Genomic DNA, 19,621 nt, shown 5'->3' with positions numbered 1-19,621 from the left:
CGAGGGGGTGACGGCGGTCATGTGCTGAGTATGTACCAGGTGCGGCAGGGCAGCATAACCCAGTGTAGAGGCGGTCGCGGTCGTCTTCGTCTCCACCCCGGGAGTGATCGGGGATGCAGCAAGATGATGGATGAGCCCCTGAATACTCGGAGTGCCTGGAAGGTCCCCACCCGCAGAGGCAGACACACCTGAGGAAGCAACACTGGGTTAATGGGGGGGAGGGGGGTGTTCCTGTTTGCTCAGAGGGGGAAGGAACCAACCCTGAGTGGACACAAGACCACGAGTACAACTCCAGGTCGGGGTGTCGCCCTCCCTCCTCTGTGCTCAACAAATCGAGCAAAGAGGCAGAGGGGGACACGTCCCCTGAAGGGGAGAAAGCCATACGTGGGAGCTGACGAGGAGGGAGAAAAGAAGATGACATATTAGTCAGCAGAGGTGTCAAGGGAGAACTTCCCGACGACACCTTGGCGGCCCTAGGTGGCTTCTTCCTCTTGTTGTACAGCTCCCACTGCTCCTACAACCAAGACACAAATATCACAAGTCAAGGACCAAGGACCGAGAGCATTCACGCCCTAAACACCTAGTACACAAAGGATGAGGGTCCACGGCATCGCTGGACCTGAAAGCCCCACACTTACGGCCTCCCACTCCAGGGCACACTCTCCACTTGGATGGGGGACGAGAGGGCTTCTCCGATTTGTGGGACTGCATATTAAATCCGGCAACGCAATACCACAAATAATGAAAAAATAATAAAAAGTGTACTTACAATCACTTCACACTAGTATTAAGAAACAGGATGAAAAGTAGGTAAGCTTGATAACAATCTCCCAACAGAGGCGGGCAGAAAGGCGAGCACATGTCACCAGACGACGGTCGAAAGCAAAGCGGTATGTTTACCTCCAGTCGGGTGTGACTCCCGACCATCGGACAAGCAGTTAGTCCCGAACTACCTTCTTAGTAAATCTTACGACCAGTCCAGCTGGCACTGAATAGTTATTCCTTAGTAAAGGACCTCAGGTTTGTATAACATGTTGGAACACGTCTATTAAAAGATTTTTTGAAGTGATTTTATATACAGTATTCCTGTAGACTCTGTATGATTTGTTTACATCTGCTCACGCCACTAGCTGGTGACGTAACTTAGGTAATTTTTCTTAAATTTCTGATAGACATAATTCGGCTTATCTTTAATATCTTATTCATTTGCTGTAATAATTAGGCTCGATTTTCAATGTGCCTACCCCTTACAGTACATAATAGGTACCTTGCCTAGCCTATGAGGCTCAGTCAACCATCAGTAATATGGCCACATTGGGCATAGGCTAGTTATTTTGATACTGTATCAATTTAAAAATGAAAAAAAGTGTGTCTAATAGTACAGTATGTTATTTAACACTGAACTTATTTAATTATAATTTATGTGTAATGTTTCGTATAAAAAGGCAAGGTTACGGTAATAACTGGTGGTCATGAATGGATTAATCCATTTCCAATTATTTCTTATGGGGAAAATTAATTCAGATCTCTATTAAATCGCATCTCGTTGCTTCTTCTGGAACGGATTAGCATCGAGATCCAGGGCTCTACTGTATATGTTTACTTTTAGTATTTTCAAATAATAATAATATAACTGTAATTAAAAAATGTGTAAGGAAAATCCTTTCCCCTCACCTTTTATTTTTACCTCCACAAGAAGCTCAAGCCAGAGCTGTCAAATATGTCACGTAATGTGACAGGTGGGGTGTTGCTTATTAGAGATCACTGATTTTCATGTAACTCTCTCACTATCTTTCTCCGTAATAATTCATAAAAAATTTTACTCTCTTATGTAAGGACAACTCTCTCTCATAATCTACATAATTTTACCTTTACTGTCTAGAACAGTAAATGTGATGATCTAAAACATAAACATAACTAAAAGTTGTATTGGTCCAAATAAAAAGCAGTTTGTTCCTTGGAGGAATAATAGTTAGGAGACGCCTTACTGCGGATTAAGTGAAGCCACTCAGGTCGCTGGCCACCATATTGGGAGTGGCAACTGAATCCCTGGGTCGACCATGGGTGCACGACCTTGCGATGACTAAGGTGTCACACTTTCTATTTTTGATGCACTATGTTATTTTAATTTGTTCTTATAGTTTTCTTGTGTGCGTACTCTTCTGCTTACGGTATAGATAATTTCGTACTCCATTTTATCCTCAGACAGTTAACACATTTACTGAAACTATAATGCCTTGATGAAAAAATAAAAAATAAGTGAATTTGAGGGAAGTGAAGCTACTACTGAATTCATTATGGTATTCAACACCTTATTTGACATATTAAATTCTCGAAATATAAATGCCAAAGGATTTAAAAAGCCCAATTCAGAAGAATAATGCAAGTGATATTAAAGATTTTCTAATAAAAGCAGAAACATATATCAGATCTATGAGACTTCAAGATGGTAAAGACATCTTAAAATCAAATAGAAAAATTGGTTTCATTGGCTTTCTCTATTCATATGATGTCTTCAGATTCTGTACGAAACCTGTGTTGCATCAGATGGTGGGCCTTTACAATTTTTGATGACCCACAAATTCAGTCAGGATCATATTGAAATGAAATTTTCATTATTAAAATGAAGTTTTATTGTATACTTACCGAACAATTATAGAGCCGTGATTTCCACGAGCGGCAGGATACTAAAAATTCAAATTTAGCGCGTCGGCGTCGCCAACACTGGTGGTGATGACGTCATCTCCCTCCACTCGCGGGAGAACCAGGTACAACTGCCCAGGTGAATCCAATTCTTTCTGCCCGTCCGTCCACCTAAGGGGAGGAGGGTGGGTATAATCATAATTGTTCGGTAAGTATACAATAAAACTTCATTTTAATAATGAAAATTTCATTTTTATTGTAGTGTCTTACCGAACAATTATAGAGCTGATTACACATTTATGGGAAGGTGGATTCAGTGGACCACTAGTATTTTTAAATGGTTACATTTATTGCAATACCAGTAAACACTCAAGGTGTCTGTTGTACCTTACCTTGTAAGAGAGCTACAGCAGACTGTTACTGCCTCTGGTCGGTGCTCTTCTTACTATTGTAGAGGAATTGGAATTTGACCAAAGTTAGCCTGTACAGGAGTGGAATCCTTCCGTAGTTCAAGCGAGTCCAGGCTGACTGACGGAGGATAGTAACAACAAAGATTGCCCTTGCCCTGGGCTAAGACCAGAAATTCAATCATACAAAACATTTGTCACCAACACCAGATTAAAAACATATATACCCAACCATTGTAAAATCTGACCTAACAGACTGGTGAGTATCCCAGGTACTCAGTACCCCCAGCTTCCCTTGAACTCGACAACCTATTCAAGGTGAAAAGTTAGCATAGAGGTGACGACCCCTGTGCCGTTTCTCCCAACACCATGCCAGAAACCGCCACCGGACCTAACGTTTTACAATTCTCGAAAACCGTTTCTATCTCTTTGAGATAATGACTCGCAAAAACCGAATTCGATCTCCAGAACGTGCTCTGAAGAATCGAAGCTAAAGATAAATTCTTTCTGAATGCTAAAGTAGTTGCCACTGCTCTAACCTCGTGAGCTTTAAAACTCTCAGAACGGAAAGATTGTCGTTCTCGGACTGCGAGTGAGCTTCCCTGATAAGCTCTCTAATAAGGAACGATATAGCATTCTTAGAGAGAGGACGAGAGGGATTTTGAACCGAGGTCCAGAGCTTAGAAGATTGTCCTCTAATACCCTTAGTGGCAAACAGATACTGCTTAATAGCCCTGACTGGACATAAGAGCCTTTCTTCCTCCTCATGTCCAACCAAATCAGATAAGTTCCTTACCACAAAACTCCTCGGCCAAGGAATTAGAGGATTTCTCATTTTTGGCTAGAAAGGTCAAAGATACCGAAAATACAGCATTGCCTTGAGAGAAACCGACTCTTTTGTCTATAGCGTGCAATTCGCTGACACGCTTAGCAGAAGCTAGTGCAATAAGAAAGAGTGCCTTCTTAGTCAAGTTCCTGAGTGAAGCCGACTTCAAAGGCTCAAACGGTGGCCCCATGAGGAACTTAAGCACCACATCTAAGTTCCAAGCCACTGTATCTTGTGGGAGCTTAGTGGTTTCGAAAGACCTAATGAGGTCCGACAGATCTGAATTGGAGGAAATATCCAAACCTCGATGTCGAAAAACCGAAGAGAGCATGGCTCTATATCCTCTGATCGTCGAAGGAGCCAGTTTCTTAGAGTTTCCTAAGAAATAGAAGAAAAATCTGACCAATAGGAGAGCAGGATCTTATGGGGTGACTAGCATCAGGAACCAATGGGAGAGCGGGAGGATGGTGGCAACTTTACTCAGTTGGCGGCGCGGGAGTTTTAAAATTGTTCTCAGTGGTCCGGGCGAATCTAGGGACTTTACAGCAACAACCTTTCTTATCTTGAAAACTTTTCGTATGTAGAGCTGTAAAATTTTTCATATTTGCTTTCGTATCTCGAGTTTTTGGTGAGTTGAGCCTTTTGTATGTCGAGGTACCACTGTATAAAGTATACTGAAGGCTAGGCTACTGTATTCGTATATACGTATATGATATATGTACCCTGATATCATCATCATATAGGAGAGGCTAACTTGTTAAATGTTATTCAATTTCTCTTTGTACTGAATCATCATAAGCCAAAGTGCATTGAACCTAGAGAATTAGCTGAAATTAATATCTAGTATGCCATATGCGTATGTATAAAGTATGCTGTGTAGTGTAGGCTAGGCTACCCCATATATAAAGATGGTACTGATTACCCTAGTGTAGGCTACTTTAGCACTATAATATTCTTATGTCCAAATCGATTTATGACTGGTTGTTCGTAACCAATTGCGGTAGTAAGGCGATTACTACCTGTAATGTAAAAATATATCAGTCCTATTCTCATTAACGTCATTTGTAACATAAATACGGTAATGTTTTACTATCGTACGATGGTTGAAATGCAAGCAAAAAGGCTGTTTTTATCAGATTTGTTGTTCACAGCAAATCAGCTGTTTCTGGCTGTATGCATTTTCAAAAAACAAGTATATCATTACTACTGATACTTTTTGCATTCTCTTTTACTTTTTAAACTTAACCAGAGGATGGGATAGATTAATAGATGGGGGGGAAAGGGGTTAGGCTAACTAAAAAATGGAATTGATGAAGAGGTGGAAAAGAGGTTAGCCTATTGTTAAATTTTGGTCTCATAAATTTAACTCGCATGATACGTGAGATACGTGATAAAATTGTATTTTGAGTGTGAAAATTTGGGGGTCGCATGATATGCGGGATCACGTGAAGACAGACACAACAAACTCAAATGCTTACAAATTAATGGTAACCATATATTTACAATTCTTCTTTCGTTATAAGATTTCTTGTAAATATGAGCAGCTACAATTTTGAATCATTCCATTCTTACTAGTCAAAATGAGATGGCCGAGTTCCTGAACTTTATTCATAAAACAAATCTGCAATCAATACCTGCATTTCATTTTTGAAGGCTTTTTCAGTGTAGAGACGGAAACATTTTCCGGGCCTGGTTCGTCCTGCTCGGCCGGCCCTCTGTTGTGCTGATGCCTTACTTATAGGAGACACTAACAAACTCTCCACTCGAATTCGAGGGTTATAAACCTACAAAAAGAATTTTATACATATGTAAAAATTATTTGGGTAAAGTGTCATGTTTCTAAATATGAAACAAAGTCCATACATAAATGCACAAGAAACATACAGCAAACTTTAAACAGTTGACAGAATCATCACTAATTCTACAAATGATAGTTCTCAACCCTGTCTGCAGACACATAGAAGAAAATAAAAATAACAAGCTAGGCTCCAAGATGCCAGGAGGGTAAAACTCAGAAATATAAGGGATAACTTTCAGTTTTAATTTTAAATGAGGTACCTTTTGAGCTTTCTGAAAATAAGCTTAAAAAACCTATGGGGTTTTACTTCTAAAACCACACAACATGGTCTACCATCAGACTACCAAATGATTAAAAATTAATGTACACAAGGAGCATTGATTTGCTTTATTACATTAGGGGTAAAATGCTACTTCTAAGATGACCTTTATTCCACTTATTCAATACAACTCTCATCTATTTCCATACTTGTTATACTAAACTTCAACATCTCAAATCATAAATATTTATCAAACTTCTACTTACCTTTTGTTTTGCGAAACCAGGATCAATTACAAAAACAACTCCATCAATTGTTAACGAAGTTTCAGCTATATTGGTTGACACTACTACTTTCCGACCAATAGCTCCATTGGGTTTATTAGCGGGTGGTGGCTCAAAAATGCGTTGTTGCAAATTTGGGGGTAATGTTGAGTATAGGGGAATGCACTTCAAATCCCCAACATCTGGACCCAATGCGTCAACTTCACGTTTAATGCGCTTACATGCTTCTTCAATCTCCTCTTGACCAGTCAAGAACAACAAGACATCACCAGGAATTTCTTCACATATATGAATCTGTCAAGGTACACACACAAACTAATATTCATTACATCTTTAGTTAACATAAACTTTAATATAACACACAGTACTGTATAAAGGGTTAATTAGTAATCTAAAGCACAGCAGCAGTGATTCCGAATTCTTTTCCTGAAATTCACAATGCAACTTCAATACAATTCAATATTGAATACTCTATGGTCACACAATTTAAGAGCTGACTTCTGATAAAATCCAAACTGTATGATCAACAAAACAAGCAGAAGGGCATACCTGAATTACTGTTCTAATGGCAGCTTCAAGGTAGTCTCTCTCAGGCTCTGGAGTATAAAAGATCTCTACAGGATGGGTACGTCCTGGTACATTCAAAAGGGGAGCTTTATCAAAATAGTGTTGGAACTTTCCGGCATCTAGTGTAGCTGACATAACAACCAGTTTCAAATCAGATCTTTGCTTAAGCACTTCCTTCAACACACCCATAAGTATGTCTGTTGCCAAAGTACGCTCGTGAGCCTCATCAAGCAAGATGACCTGGTGATAAAAAAAAAAATTAGTTTATATACCATAGTTATACAGTTCTGCAGAAAGATGTATAGTAAGGGTTCTTCAATGTGATATGTAACCAGCCTTATTTCTTAGATGCCAAGAATTTTACCATGACCTGCTCAAGGAGACTGATGGTAGGAAAGGCATAAATGTACAGGTTGTCTTATGTCTGCAGCACTGTCTGTTCCACAGGCTACCAGGTCCAGCTGATGCAGGAAATAGAAGAGCTTTTATTTTATTCTATTTTTTTACCAATGCTAAAAATAGGGTCAATTAGAAGTCCCAATACCTACCAAATCACCATCTGACATCCACATACAATTACCATACCTAGGGAACGACCTGAGACTTACTACTAAGGGGGTTAGTGACCATATTTTGTGCCCTTATTATACAAACATGAGAGAGTTACATTTTGCTGCTCTGCCCAGACAATAACTTCAATGGCCAAATGATACAGCAAATCTGAATGGGTGGGTATTTGCTTCTTCAAACAAGCAATGGGAATTGTGTTGTCAGACATGAACTCAGATGTCCATACTTCAAGGGATTGCTGTGAATTGGTTGGAAACTGAGAAAAAAAAAAATTCCTTTAGTTTGAATTAAGTTAATATGAGGACACCATTCTTACTGAGATCAAATACACATTGCTTGAAGATCCAAGAGATGGGCATCCAAAAACATCAACCTCCAGGGGACTTGGAAAGAGAAACATTAATTGAGGCAGAAGTAAGAGATTTGCAGACAGCCAAAGAAAGAGCATGCAAAGAACTAACAAGTGCATTTCAATGGAGAAAGAGGAATAGGTTAGCAGACAAGGATTTAGAATGAGCAAAATATGAAAGATTGGTTAAACCATCAACTGAGTTGACATAGCATCAGAATAAGTAAAACTCGCTACAGACACATTATTTTAATAAAATTGTCTTTACCTATATAATTAGTCCCATTGGTGCTATCTTTACCTATATAATTAGTCATATTGGTGCCAACAACCTCATGATGGCAGAAGTTGCATACATAGCAAAGATTAACGTTTACAGTGGACCCCCCATATTCGCGTTCTCCAGATTCACGGACTCACACATTCGTGGATTTCTCTCTGAAACATTCCCCCGCACTGTTCGTGGAAATTTGCCTATTTGCTGTATTTTTCTGAGAAATATCCACAAATTCCTGTTTTCTTTTTTCTTTTATCAATTTCATCATAAAATGCACTTTTTGTGATGTCTGGTACACATCCTCTGCAAATATAGGGGACCACAGTACTAAAACAGTCCTTAGGCAAACGCAATCAACAAGATTCAGACCGTGAAAAGGGAGAAAGGTATTGGAGAGCACAGAACCCCATCGCCCCAAGACCTGACCAGGTTCCCTGGTAGCTGACTCTTTTGCAAAATCCCACCATCACAGGGCAATCCATGGCCTGGCTGGCTACAAACATGATCGGCACCAACACCGTACTTCTAATAGGGGGATGCGAAAAATCACAAATTCTTGGTAATTTGTATTTTTCCTAGCGATACTTACCTCGAACCATTTCATAGGAGATTCCCGGATGTCGATCCGGGTCCGACCAGAAAATTCTGGTTATATGCCGCACCCAGGTCAGGCCTATGCCCCAGGGGTCGGAGACCAAGCCATCCTAATGACCTATAGTCAGTCCTTCTTACTCCACTCCGAGGTGTCTCCCTAAGCTTCAGCGGGGCTGGAAGGGCGGGAGTCTAATTCCATGGTTCGAGGTAAGTATCGCTAGGAAAAATACAAATTACCAAGAATTTGTGATTTGTTCCGATGCGAGATACTTACCTCGAACCATTTCATAGGAGACTTACCCCTTAGGAGGAGGGCGAAGGTTAGGGGTTAGGGAGGGAACGGGCCCCCAAAGGTGATAGGTCAGAGGAGGGGCGACTGCTCCCCTTAGAACTCAACCCAGCCCGTTATCGTGGGTGGTTGGTTAGGAGGGGTGCAAGGCAAGCCTGGTGCGGGTATAACCAAACCTTGACATGTAAAACTGTGGTTTGTACTGAGAACCATACGCACTCCTGCGTATCTTACCTGAGTATCCTGGATTCCTCGCTCCAACCAAAGGCCCAGGGATAACAAGGATAAGGATTAGGGGGGATTTGAGGAAAACCACACACACTCACATACACTCAATACACACCGGCCCGTCCACTCCAAGAAGATTGGAGAGGGGACCTAGACCTGTTGCTGGCCTGCCACCACGGGGCCAATCTCAAAGGCGTCGAGCGACCTTCTCGTGCAGTCTTTTAGATAGTGGGCTGTGAATGTCGACTGCCTATTCCAGACTCCTGCCCTCAGGACCTGGTCCACTGCCATGTTCTTTGAGAATGAGAGGGACACCCCCAATTCCCCTGATGTCATGGGGCTTGGCTCCCTCTGGAGGGGAAAGGCCCCCCTTCTCGTAGGCTCTCCGGATGGTTTCTCTCAGCCAAAAGGAGATGGTGTTTTTCGAGGCTGCCTTCTTCACCCTTCCCGTGGTGACGAAGAGATTCTGTTTACCTCCGGCCTGAACCGGGCTGTTCTTTCCATGTACTTCCGAACTGCCCTCACCGGACAAAGGAAAAGGAGATCCTTAGGCTGGTCCGATTTCGGGAGGGCAGGGATGGAAAACTCCACGAACCTGAGATCCGAGCTCGAGGGGTTCTGATTCTTAGCCACGAAGGAGGGGACAAACCTGAATGAGAGTTCCTTCCATCCCCTCGTGTGGGTCACTACATACGAGAGGCCGTGGAGCTCCCCCACCCTCTTCCGTGGAGGCCAGGGCTTAGCAGAAAAACACTGTCTTGAGGGTCAGCTCCCTATCCAGGATGTCCTTGAGCGGCTCGAACGGGGCTTCTCAGGGAATCTAAAACTATTGCAACATCCCAGCGGGGAACCAAGCCAGCGCTGGGAGGGCACTTCTGCTCAAAGCTCCTTATGAGCCAAGGACAGAGGCTTCGAGTTCCCCAGATCCAGCCCTTTCAGGGAGAAGACCTGGCTCAATGCGGACCTGGCTCCTTTGACTGCTGGAATTGACAGGCCCTTGTCCAACCTCAGGTAGGTCAAGAATTCTGCGATGTCTGGGATCTTCGCTCGGAGAGGTTCCAGGTTACGCTTTCTACACCAGGCCCCAAAAACCTTCCACTTTGCCTGGTAGATGTTAGCGGAGGATTCCCCCAAGTAACTGGACATGTGAGAAGCCACCCTCCCAGAAAACCCTCTCCTATTTAACAGCCGCTCGATAGTCTCCAGCCGTGAAGGAGAGGGCTGGAATGTTCCTGTGGAACCTCTCGAAGTGGGGCTGTCTTAACAGGTCTGGCCTGGGGGGCAGCTCCCAAGGAGGAAGAGAGGCCAACTCTAGAAGGTCCGGGAACCACTCCCTGTCCGGCCACCAAGGCGCCACCAACGTCAGGGCCGCCTCTTTCGCCTTTCTTAGATGGTTGAGGACCTGCCTGAGGACTGCAAAGGGAGGAAGCGTACATGTCCAGGCCGTCCCACGGGTGCTGGAACGCATCCTCCCAAAACGCGGCTGGGTCCGGCACCGGGGAGCAGTACACCGGCAGTTTGGTGTTTAGCCTCGTAGCAAACAGGTCCAGGGGATGGGAGCCCCACTTCCCTATTAGTTTTCCCTCGCTACTTCGGGGTGTAGGACACCCATTCGGATCCCACCACCTGACCCCATCTGCTGAGGCCGTCGGCGACTACGTTTTTCTTGCCGGGAATGAATCTTGCCGTCAAGGAGGTCCCAAGGGCTTCGGTTTGGCTCAAGATCTCCTCCGTCAATCCGCAGAGATCCCTTGATCTCAGGCCTCCTTGCTTCTTGACGTAGGCGACCACTGTGGCATTGTCGCACATCAGACACACCGAGTGTCCTCCCACTGCTTCCTTGAATGCTTCCAGGGCATGCTTTACTGCCAAGAGCTCCAGTTTGTTTATGTGGAAGGTGCTCTGCTCTTGCGACCATATCCCCCGCACTGAGAGGGAATTCAAGGTGGTGGGCCCCCCAGCCTACCTTCGACGCGTCCGTAAACAGGAGCATCTCCGGGAGGGGGCACTGACCCGAGGGGCACACCCCGACGAGAGTTTGCAGGATTCAGCCACCAACCGAGGGCCTTCCTTGCTGCCAGTGAGATGGAAACCGGCTTTTGAGGTGTTTCCTCCTTCTGGGACCACCCTACTTTCAGGTCCCATTGTAGTGGCCTTAATCTCAGCCTTCCCTGGGGGACTAGTTTTTCCAGGGAGACCAGGTGGCCTAAAAGCCTTTGCCACTCCTTTGCCGGTCTCGGGGGTGGCTTAGGAAGTTGCAGGCAATTTTTCGGAGGTTTGCCAGCCTGTCCCCCGAGGGGAAAGCTCGCCCCACTTCTGTATCCCAATTCCATCCCAGGTACACCATCCTAGTGGAGGGAGCTAGAAGGGACTTCTCCCAGTTCACCATGATTCCCAGGGTTTTTGCAGAATGCCAGGAGGGGCGTCTCTCTGTTCTATCAAGCGCTACCTTTGAGGGGGAAAGGAGTAGTCCAGTCGTCTAGGTACCTGAGAAGGCGTATACCCTCTTGTGGGCCCAAGACGACACCAGGGAGAACACCCTCGTGAACACTTGCGGGGGGGGCCATTGCCAGTCCGAAGCAGAGTGACTTGAACTGGAAGGTCCGGTCCTCCCAACTTATGCGAAGGTATTTCCTGGAGGACGGGTGTACCGGGATCTGGAAGTAGGCGTCTTTGAGATCCAGGGACATCATGAAATCCCCTTGCCTCACGGAAGCCAGCACCGAGCGTGGTGTTTCCATCTTGAAGGGCGTCTTTAGGATGAATGAGTTGAGGACCGAAAGGTCTATGACGGTCGCCACCCCCCTGAACGACTTCCTTCACCACCAAGGAAAGGAAAAGTCGACTGAAGAACCGGGGGAGCGATCCACCACCTGCTGGAGGGCTCCCTTCTCCAGCAGTGCCTGAAACTTCTAGCCTTAGGGCCTCCCTGTGCACAGGGTTCCGGGGCTGAGAGGCCAGATTGGCCGCTCCCCTGTCAAGGGAGGCTTCTGGTCTAGGAAGGGGATTCGGTAACCGTCCCTGAGGACCTGGATGTCCAGGGCTCGGCTCCGAGATCCTCCCAGTTCTGCCAACAGCTCGAGAGGCAACTCCCCACCGGTGGCGAAAGACACGGTAGAGGGCCTCGACTCCTACTTCCTCCTAGGGAAGCGGTTGTTACGACCCCTCCTGGAAGAAGTAGGGTGTCTGGGCCTGAAGGGTGCCTGGGAAGGAGGGAGGGTCCTGGGGGAGGGCTGAGTTCCCTGGTCTCTCCAGTTCCGCAGGGGTGATTCCGTGGGGGGAGCCGAGAGGGTCCTATGCTGAGGTTTCCGGCCGCTCACTAGGTCTTTTCGGCACCGACTGACGTAGGGGAGGGGCCCTATACGACGATTGGGCTTGGCCTTCCGGGCCTCCCTCCCCCGTTCCACAGACTCCTCCACAGCTTCTCCGGAAAGAGAGCAGCTCCTTCCACTGGGGCGTTTCGAAGGGTCCTTAGCTCCCTCTCAGGAATGCTCCTAGGGAGTTTGGCTAGCACAGAATCCCTCCTCCTCAAGATCCAGTTCGCCCAGGACGAGACCAGTTGGGTCGTGATGGAAGCCCAAGGACGTTACCCCCCGGACAAAATTAGTTCTTTTGAATTGGGCAAGAGAGGCCTCGTCCCTCAAGTCGTGGAGGGTGGGGAACCTGGCTACCGCCCCGGACCACAGATCTAACCAAGCCACATGAATCGAGGTCCACGCTGTGACTTTCCATAGCCATAGCCTCCTGGTGAGAGAAGGACGATAGTCCCGACGTGAGCCTCTCTTCCGAGAGTCGGGCGCTAGGGCTGCCAAGTTACCTTCCACGGATCTTGGGGAAGGAGAGGGCACCTCCCGGACCATATAGCCTCCTCTGACTCGGCTTAGACGCTGGGAGTAGTCTAAGCAGAGGAGTGCCAACGCAAGGAGTTACTGGAGGGCCCTGCAATGAGTTTCTCCACCACCGGTCAGGGCATTCTCCGTATTGGTGGACCTAGGGAGGCTGAGAGAGGGCTTGGGTTCCTCTGGATCCCTGAACAGAAAGTCCACCGCCATGGATCTGTTGTCCTCTACCGTCGGGCTGGCTCCTCTAGCCGTTCATGGACCTAATCAGAGAGAGGACTCTCCTGAAACGCAGAACCTTCATCCACTGGACCCAATTCCTCCGGGCCAGGGCATTCTGGAGTACCTCCTGGATAAGGGTCTCTTCCTCAGCGTCCCGCGACGGAGGAGAGGCCCCAGACCCTAGCTGGAGGGAAGCTGGAGAAGCTCCCCGGAGAGGGGCTCCTAAACCCGTTGCAACACACGGTCTCCTGCAAGGGGGGATGCCCCCCGAACGCCTGGAAAACCCATCCCGAGGAGGTACTCATACCTGAGCGGTGGAGGGGCTCTGCACCCCCCTAAGGAGGTATCGGCTCTAGGCTCCATCCGCGAAGGCGACAATCGTGTGGGAACACGGAAGAAGGGAGCCCGCTCGGTCATGGAGGCCAACCCTATGGCTGACGAGACCGAGGCAGGATCCACCGGGACCGAGGGACGAGTAGGGAGGGAGACGGCTGGGAACCCCCCATGAGAGACCTTCCTGGGGGCCATTGGGGTGGGGGCCACCCTCGGGAAGAACGCCTCCGCCCCTGGGGGGAGATGTCCCGACGCCTGGGTCACTCCTCTACGATCCCGGCTACGATGATGAGAGCGGGAAGAGCCGCTCGAGGACGAGGAGTAACTACGTCTCCCATGACGGCGCCTCTTCTTGGAGGAGCGTCTCCTCCTACGGGAGGATCTCTCCCTTGAGTAGTAACTTGAAGAACTCCTCTCCCCTGACGAATCCCGACGTCTCTTGCTTCTCCTCCGGCGACTCCCATCGCGGGGGGAACGCGAGGAGCGTTTCGGCCGCGTCGGGGACACCTCTATCACATCGGGACCGCCCCTGAAGGCCGCCCCCAAGGCCATTCCCGGCTCCTCCTGTCCCCTAGACGGGAAGCCCCAGGACGGGAATGCATCGTCCTTCACCTGGGGATCTGCCCGGAGTACGAGGGGGAAAAGACATCCCCAACGGCAGAAGGGAAAAGGGTTGGAGCCGGGTGGTTGGGTGGATCCGTGACCGGGTAAACCGGTCCGGGTCCGGCCGCGAGCGGCGAGCTCCGCTCGAGAGCGGGAGGGGCCGCAGCGAGGCGAGCTGTAGCGGGGAGAGCCGTAGACGAAGCGGGGAGAGCCGAAGCGGGAAGCTCCGCAGAGGGGAGGGACGGGTCCCCCCCCTGCACCGATGCCAAGAGAGAGGACCAGGACGGGGAGCCCTGGAGTTGCAACCGCGACCAGCAGTCCCTCAGCACCGCGGAAGCCTCCGGTACCACCTGTTGGGGAAACGATCTCGGGGCGGGACCCCCCCTGGGGGAGACCCGGCAACGGACTCACCTAGGCCCCTCGCTGGGAGGGGCAGGAGAAAGAACCTGTAGCAAGGCGGGAGACTTCCTCTCCGACGATACCGAAGGAGAAGGGGCGCCGCCGTCTCTGCTGCTGCTCTCACTCCTCGATCCCCGCGAAATCTTCGCCGAAGAAGATTTAGACTTCTTTTTCTTCTTAGTGGAAGCCAAATCTCACTGATACGATGACCAAGAAATGCACTCCAAGCACGTGTTGTCTTTAGAGCAAGCGCCCCCCCCCTACACGAATTACACAAAGAATGAGGATCAATCAGAGGGGCGGGGGCGAGAGAAAAGCTCCACAAGCCCGTCCTTCAGGACCGGGGCAACGACGTTGAGGCTCCGAGGCCGACATCGCACAAAAACACGATACACGCACACAAAGCACACACACGGGGACAAGGATAAGGGCCGGACACCGGACAGCAGGGGCGTATTCACGCTCCTGCGACCAGAGAAGGACTGACTATAGGTCATTAGGATGGCTTGGTCTCCGACCCCTGGGGCATAGGCCTGACCTGGGTGCGGCATATAACCAGAATTTTCTGGTCGGACCCGGATCGACATCCGGGAATCTCCTATGAAATGGTTCGAGGTAAGTATCTCGCATCGGAACAATAGCACATTATGGAAGGTTTCGGAACAGTTCTGTCATGAACTCAGTTCAACTAATAACAGAACTTAAAATAATGTCAACTTCATGTTCTAACTTCTCAATCCAAAAGGGGAGCAGAAGGTGGAGCTACAAAGGAAGTCAATACTAGCACTAACAAAATGCCTAGTCAGAGTAAGGATAGCTGCAGATGAAGGGGCACTATGTGGGGAAGAACTGATAGGTATAAGTCAGTTCGAACTGATAGGTATAAGTCCTAACAAATTGCTTAGATGTGGTAGAAAGCACCATCTTGGGAAAGAGACAGATCAAGCTGAGCCTAGACATAAGGAAAGTAGAGGCAAGAGATGAAGGAGTGGTTGGCGAGAAGAAGCCAGGATAATTCCCTAAGAGAAAACGAAGAAGAGACTTGTATGAAGTAAGCCGTGCAGTCTTCTGTATCTTCTTTGTCTTCTGAAGAGACAGGGGATAAGTTAATAACAGTCTGGGTGGTGGTATCTCCTACAGGAGGAGCTTTCCTGACAATTCAGGACCTCTGTGAGCTGAGCCTTGAACGGAACAAGAGAGGGGTCGTCCGATTCTGAAGCACGAGCTTGTTGCAGAGTATAAAAGGAGAGTCCGGAAGATAATGGTGCCGAGTGTTGCAAGTCTACAGTAATCACAGGTGCATGATGAACGAGCGGGAGCAAGAAGCGCAGGAGCAAGAGCTGGGCACATGGGAGCCAGTGGTAGGTGTTGTAAATTGAACCAAACATAAGGCAACAATTGAATACCAAATGGTGAAGAATCAGAATGGGCAGATGTAACAAGCTGAGTTCCTCAGGATTCTGTCCTTGGCCCTCTCTTCTTTTTATTTACATTGATGTAGGCTTAACTAACAGGAGGTGTAAATGCAGCAGACCCAGATACAGTGGAACGTTCAAGAAACAATCTAATGAAATAGGAGAGTGGTCAAAGAGATGGCAAATGCCTTTCAACATGGGTAAGTGTTAATTGTTACAAATAGGAACAAACAACCCTCATGCCAGCTACATGCTGCTTGGGAATGACATAAATAGTGTAGAACAAGAATTATTACCAAGGACTTAAAATCCATAAAACTGCATAAAAGCTGAAAAGAAGGCACAGAAACTAGTGGGATACATATAGAGGCAGTTCAAATACAGAAACAAGAAACGGTGCTGCAGCTTTACACATCAATAGTTATACCTCATCTTGAATATGCAGTACAGTTTTTGGTCACCAAACACTATGAATGGACATCAATAGATTAGAAGGGGTACAAGCAAGAGCCACAAAGTTAATCCCATCTGTCAGGCAAATAGGTTACCGAAGACTAGAGAGACTAAACATGTATGGCTTAGAAACAAGACAATTGCAAAGACAACTTATAGAAACATTTAAAATACTGAAAGGCATAACAAAAGTAGACAAACCTATTTACTTTAAACGAAAACCAGACAAGAAATAATGGATGGAAACTAGAACTGAAACGATACAACACATCCCACTGTGGGAACTTCTTTAGATACAAGATATGTGAAACATGGTGCCACATGGAATAAACTGCCACCAGAAGTTGTAAACAGCAACAGTGTGGAAGTTTAAAAGAAAGCTAGACAAAATCATTAAGACACTGAATGAACAGTAAAACCTGCTCCTAGAGATAAGTGAGCACACGATGTCTCTCAGATGGACTAACAAGTCTTTTTGACATCCTAATCCTTGTAGCTCCTTGTAACTCCTATATCTAGCATATTTAAGCATTAAGTCTTAAAATCAGTTCCCCTGTAAAATTCGTTGGCCATATCTAGTTTTGATATCACACTGTGTAACCCTGCAGCCGGTACAAACCGATCATTGATCTACTTCAAATTCCAACATTCTGCTCACACAAAAAATCATTCCTACATAGCCTGATATTATTGGTTTTGCTTCCGATAGAGGACATTCTAGGAAAATGAAATAATTCTGTAAGCAGGTGCAAAACAGCGAAACTTAAAAAAAAAAAACCAGTAGCTTATGCGCAATGGTAGCAAGGATAATTCTGAAAAGAGCTAAACCATTTGAAACACACCTGGTGGAGAACAGGTGAACGAGACAGTCTGCCGGGCAGCCATTCAATCTTCTGTTTGAATGGCGACTCACTTAATTGGCACTTTAAGCACTTTAACACCAAAAAATCTGTTAAAGTCATCACCAAAAAATCTAAGATAAATGTTGGTATCCATCAAGGATCAGCACTGAGCCCTTTGCTATTCATCATAAAAATGAAAGTAGTAGCTAAAAAGCCATGCCAAAAAGGATAATGGGAGCTACTTTCTGCATATGATCTAAAACTAACAGCAGAATTTGAGAAAGGGATGAAGGAAATGTGGAAAAACAGAAAGAGAAGAATGAAATTATCAATTTATGGAAACCAAAGCACATGGTCATTAGCAAGAAGAGCAAAGAAAAAAGTATGTATAATTTGGAAAGTGGCCACGTGAGTGTTGTGAGAAAGACATAGGTGTGAACCTTGTGTACTAAATATGACAAATGGTGTCACATGGGATGCTCAGGATTAGAAAATAATGATTATGATATTTTTTAGGTACTTACTCTCTAAACTGCGACTAATTGGTGGAGGTTTGACTAGTTAAAATTGAAAGAATCGCTAACGAATGCTCCCAATAGTTAACCCAACCCCGCCCAATGGGTGGGTAACAGTGAATGTTTTGTTTGTCATTCTTCTTTTAATCTCTTCAGAGGGGAGGAATGGAGGGGTCTCAATGATAGAGTGAAAGTACATAAAAATCTACCTTATCATAAGCCCAGGACCTCGTTAATTCATTCTAGAAGAAGCGAAAAGATGCGATTTTGTCAATATCTGAATGAATTTTTCCCATAAGAAATAACTGAAAATGGATTAATTCGTTCATGACCACTAGTTATTACCCTAACCTTGCCTTTTTATGCAAAATATTACCCAGCAATAAACATAAATAACAATTAAATAAGTTCAGTGTTAAATAACATACCATTCAACGCACTTTTTTTCATTTTTAAATATATACTGTAGTAAAATAACTGCTCTACGTACACCCAATTCGGTCATAATACGATGGTTGACTGAGCACCATAGGCTAGGCTAGGTACGTAGCATGTACTGTTAGGGGTAGGCATAATTACTGTTGCTAACAAGAAAAGGATTTAATATCAAGCCTAATTCTCAGCAAATTAATAAAATACTAAAGAAAAATTCCCTAAGTTACATCACTAGCCAGTGGCCATGAGTAGACTTAAACAAATCATACAGTCTACTGGATACTGTATACAAAAACACTTTAAGATATCTTTCAATACGTGTTATGATATTAAATTTATTCTCAAATTAACCTGGTAAAATTGGGGCACTATTCATCTTGAATTTAAAAAATACTTTTGATAGGTATGGAAATTTCAATCACGTTCAAAATAATATGACAGTCAAAACTAAGCCTGTTCCCAGTAAGTGATGGGCTTTGCAATCCCCATTTAAAATTAGGACATTTATCAATGGAGGAGTACAGCTAAATTCTAATTCAACAAAGCTGCAAGGGTGGCAGTATCATGCAAGGAGCTGTGATTTGAGAGACCTAGTGAGGAGGAAATGTTTTCCATACCTGATATATTTCCAACATAGGATCACTCATGGCTTCTCTCAGCAACATACCATCAGTCATGTATTTTAGAACAGTTTTTGAAGACGAGCAATCTTCGAAACGAATAGAATACCCTACTTCTTGACCCAAAGCAACATCCATTTCCTGAAAGAAACAATATGATATAAAATTCCACTAACCACGTACAATTGTGTTGTATGCAAATGATTGATAATCCTTTAATTAAAAGGGAACTCTTATTAATAATTAAAAATGAAATCTTATTCCACTTAGTTTTGTTAATACAGGCAGTCCCCGGTTATCTGATGGGTTCCATTCTGACAGCTTGATAAGTGAAAATTGTCAATCGAAAACCTGCGATTTTTGGTGCCGATAACCACTTAATGGCGCCTCTCTTGGGTATGCATTGACATCAATACTCTATTATTAGCACCACTATTCTATTATTGGCACATTTCGGCAGCAAAAATCATGGCACTAGACAAGCCCCATAAAACTGTATCACCCACTGATAAGCAGGGACTGCCTGTATAAGAACAGTACGAATAAATTATACTATGAATAAAAAATTTAATTATGCAAACTACATATGACATATTTTACAAAGTAAAATAAATAAAAATAAAAATGTTATTGTCATGATACAATAAAGTTTTATGCATACTTTACCTGGCAGATATATACTTAGCTATAGACTCCGTCGTCCCCGATAGAAATTCGAATTTCGCGGCACACTCTACAGGTAGGTCAGGTGATCTACCGCCCCGCCGCTGGTGGCGGGAATAGGACTCATTCCCGTTTTCTAAGACAGATTTTCTCTTCCACCTGTCTCCTGAGGGAGGTCGGGTGGGCCATAC

The 19,621-nt window shown here is 45.5% G+C and overlaps 1 protein-coding gene across 1 annotated transcript in view; it reads right to left on the bottom strand.

Moving 5' to 3' along the window:
• The window catches only part of LOC135221193 (putative pre-mRNA-splicing factor ATP-dependent RNA helicase PRP1), a 171,045-nt gene extending 152,124 nt beyond the window's left edge, over positions 1–18,921 (bottom strand). Inside the window, exons 1-5 of the mRNA XM_064259015.1 lie at positions 18,765–18,921; positions 6,767–7,024; positions 6,200–6,511; positions 5,511–5,660; positions 1,870–1,900 (exon numbers count right to left, since the gene is read on the bottom strand). Of these exons, the coding sequence (XP_064115085.1) occupies positions 1,870–1,900; positions 5,511–5,660; positions 6,200–6,511; positions 6,767–7,024; positions 18,765–18,905 (892 nt within the window). The 5' untranslated portion in view covers positions 18,906–18,921. The remainder of the gene's footprint in view (positions 1–1,869; positions 1,901–5,510; positions 5,661–6,199; positions 6,512–6,766; positions 7,025–18,764) is intronic.
• Positions 18,922–19,621: the final 700 nt, after the last annotated feature.

This window comes from Macrobrachium nipponense, chromosome 2 (assembly GCF_015104395.2).
Source record: "Macrobrachium nipponense isolate FS-2020 chromosome 2, ASM1510439v2, whole genome shotgun sequence".
In the NCBI taxonomy this organism is placed as follows: domain Eukaryota; kingdom Metazoa; phylum Arthropoda; class Malacostraca; order Decapoda; family Palaemonidae; genus Macrobrachium; species Macrobrachium nipponense.
The sequence above is the reverse complement of the archived record's forward strand: the minus strand, read 5'-3'. Positions and strand labels throughout refer to the sequence as shown.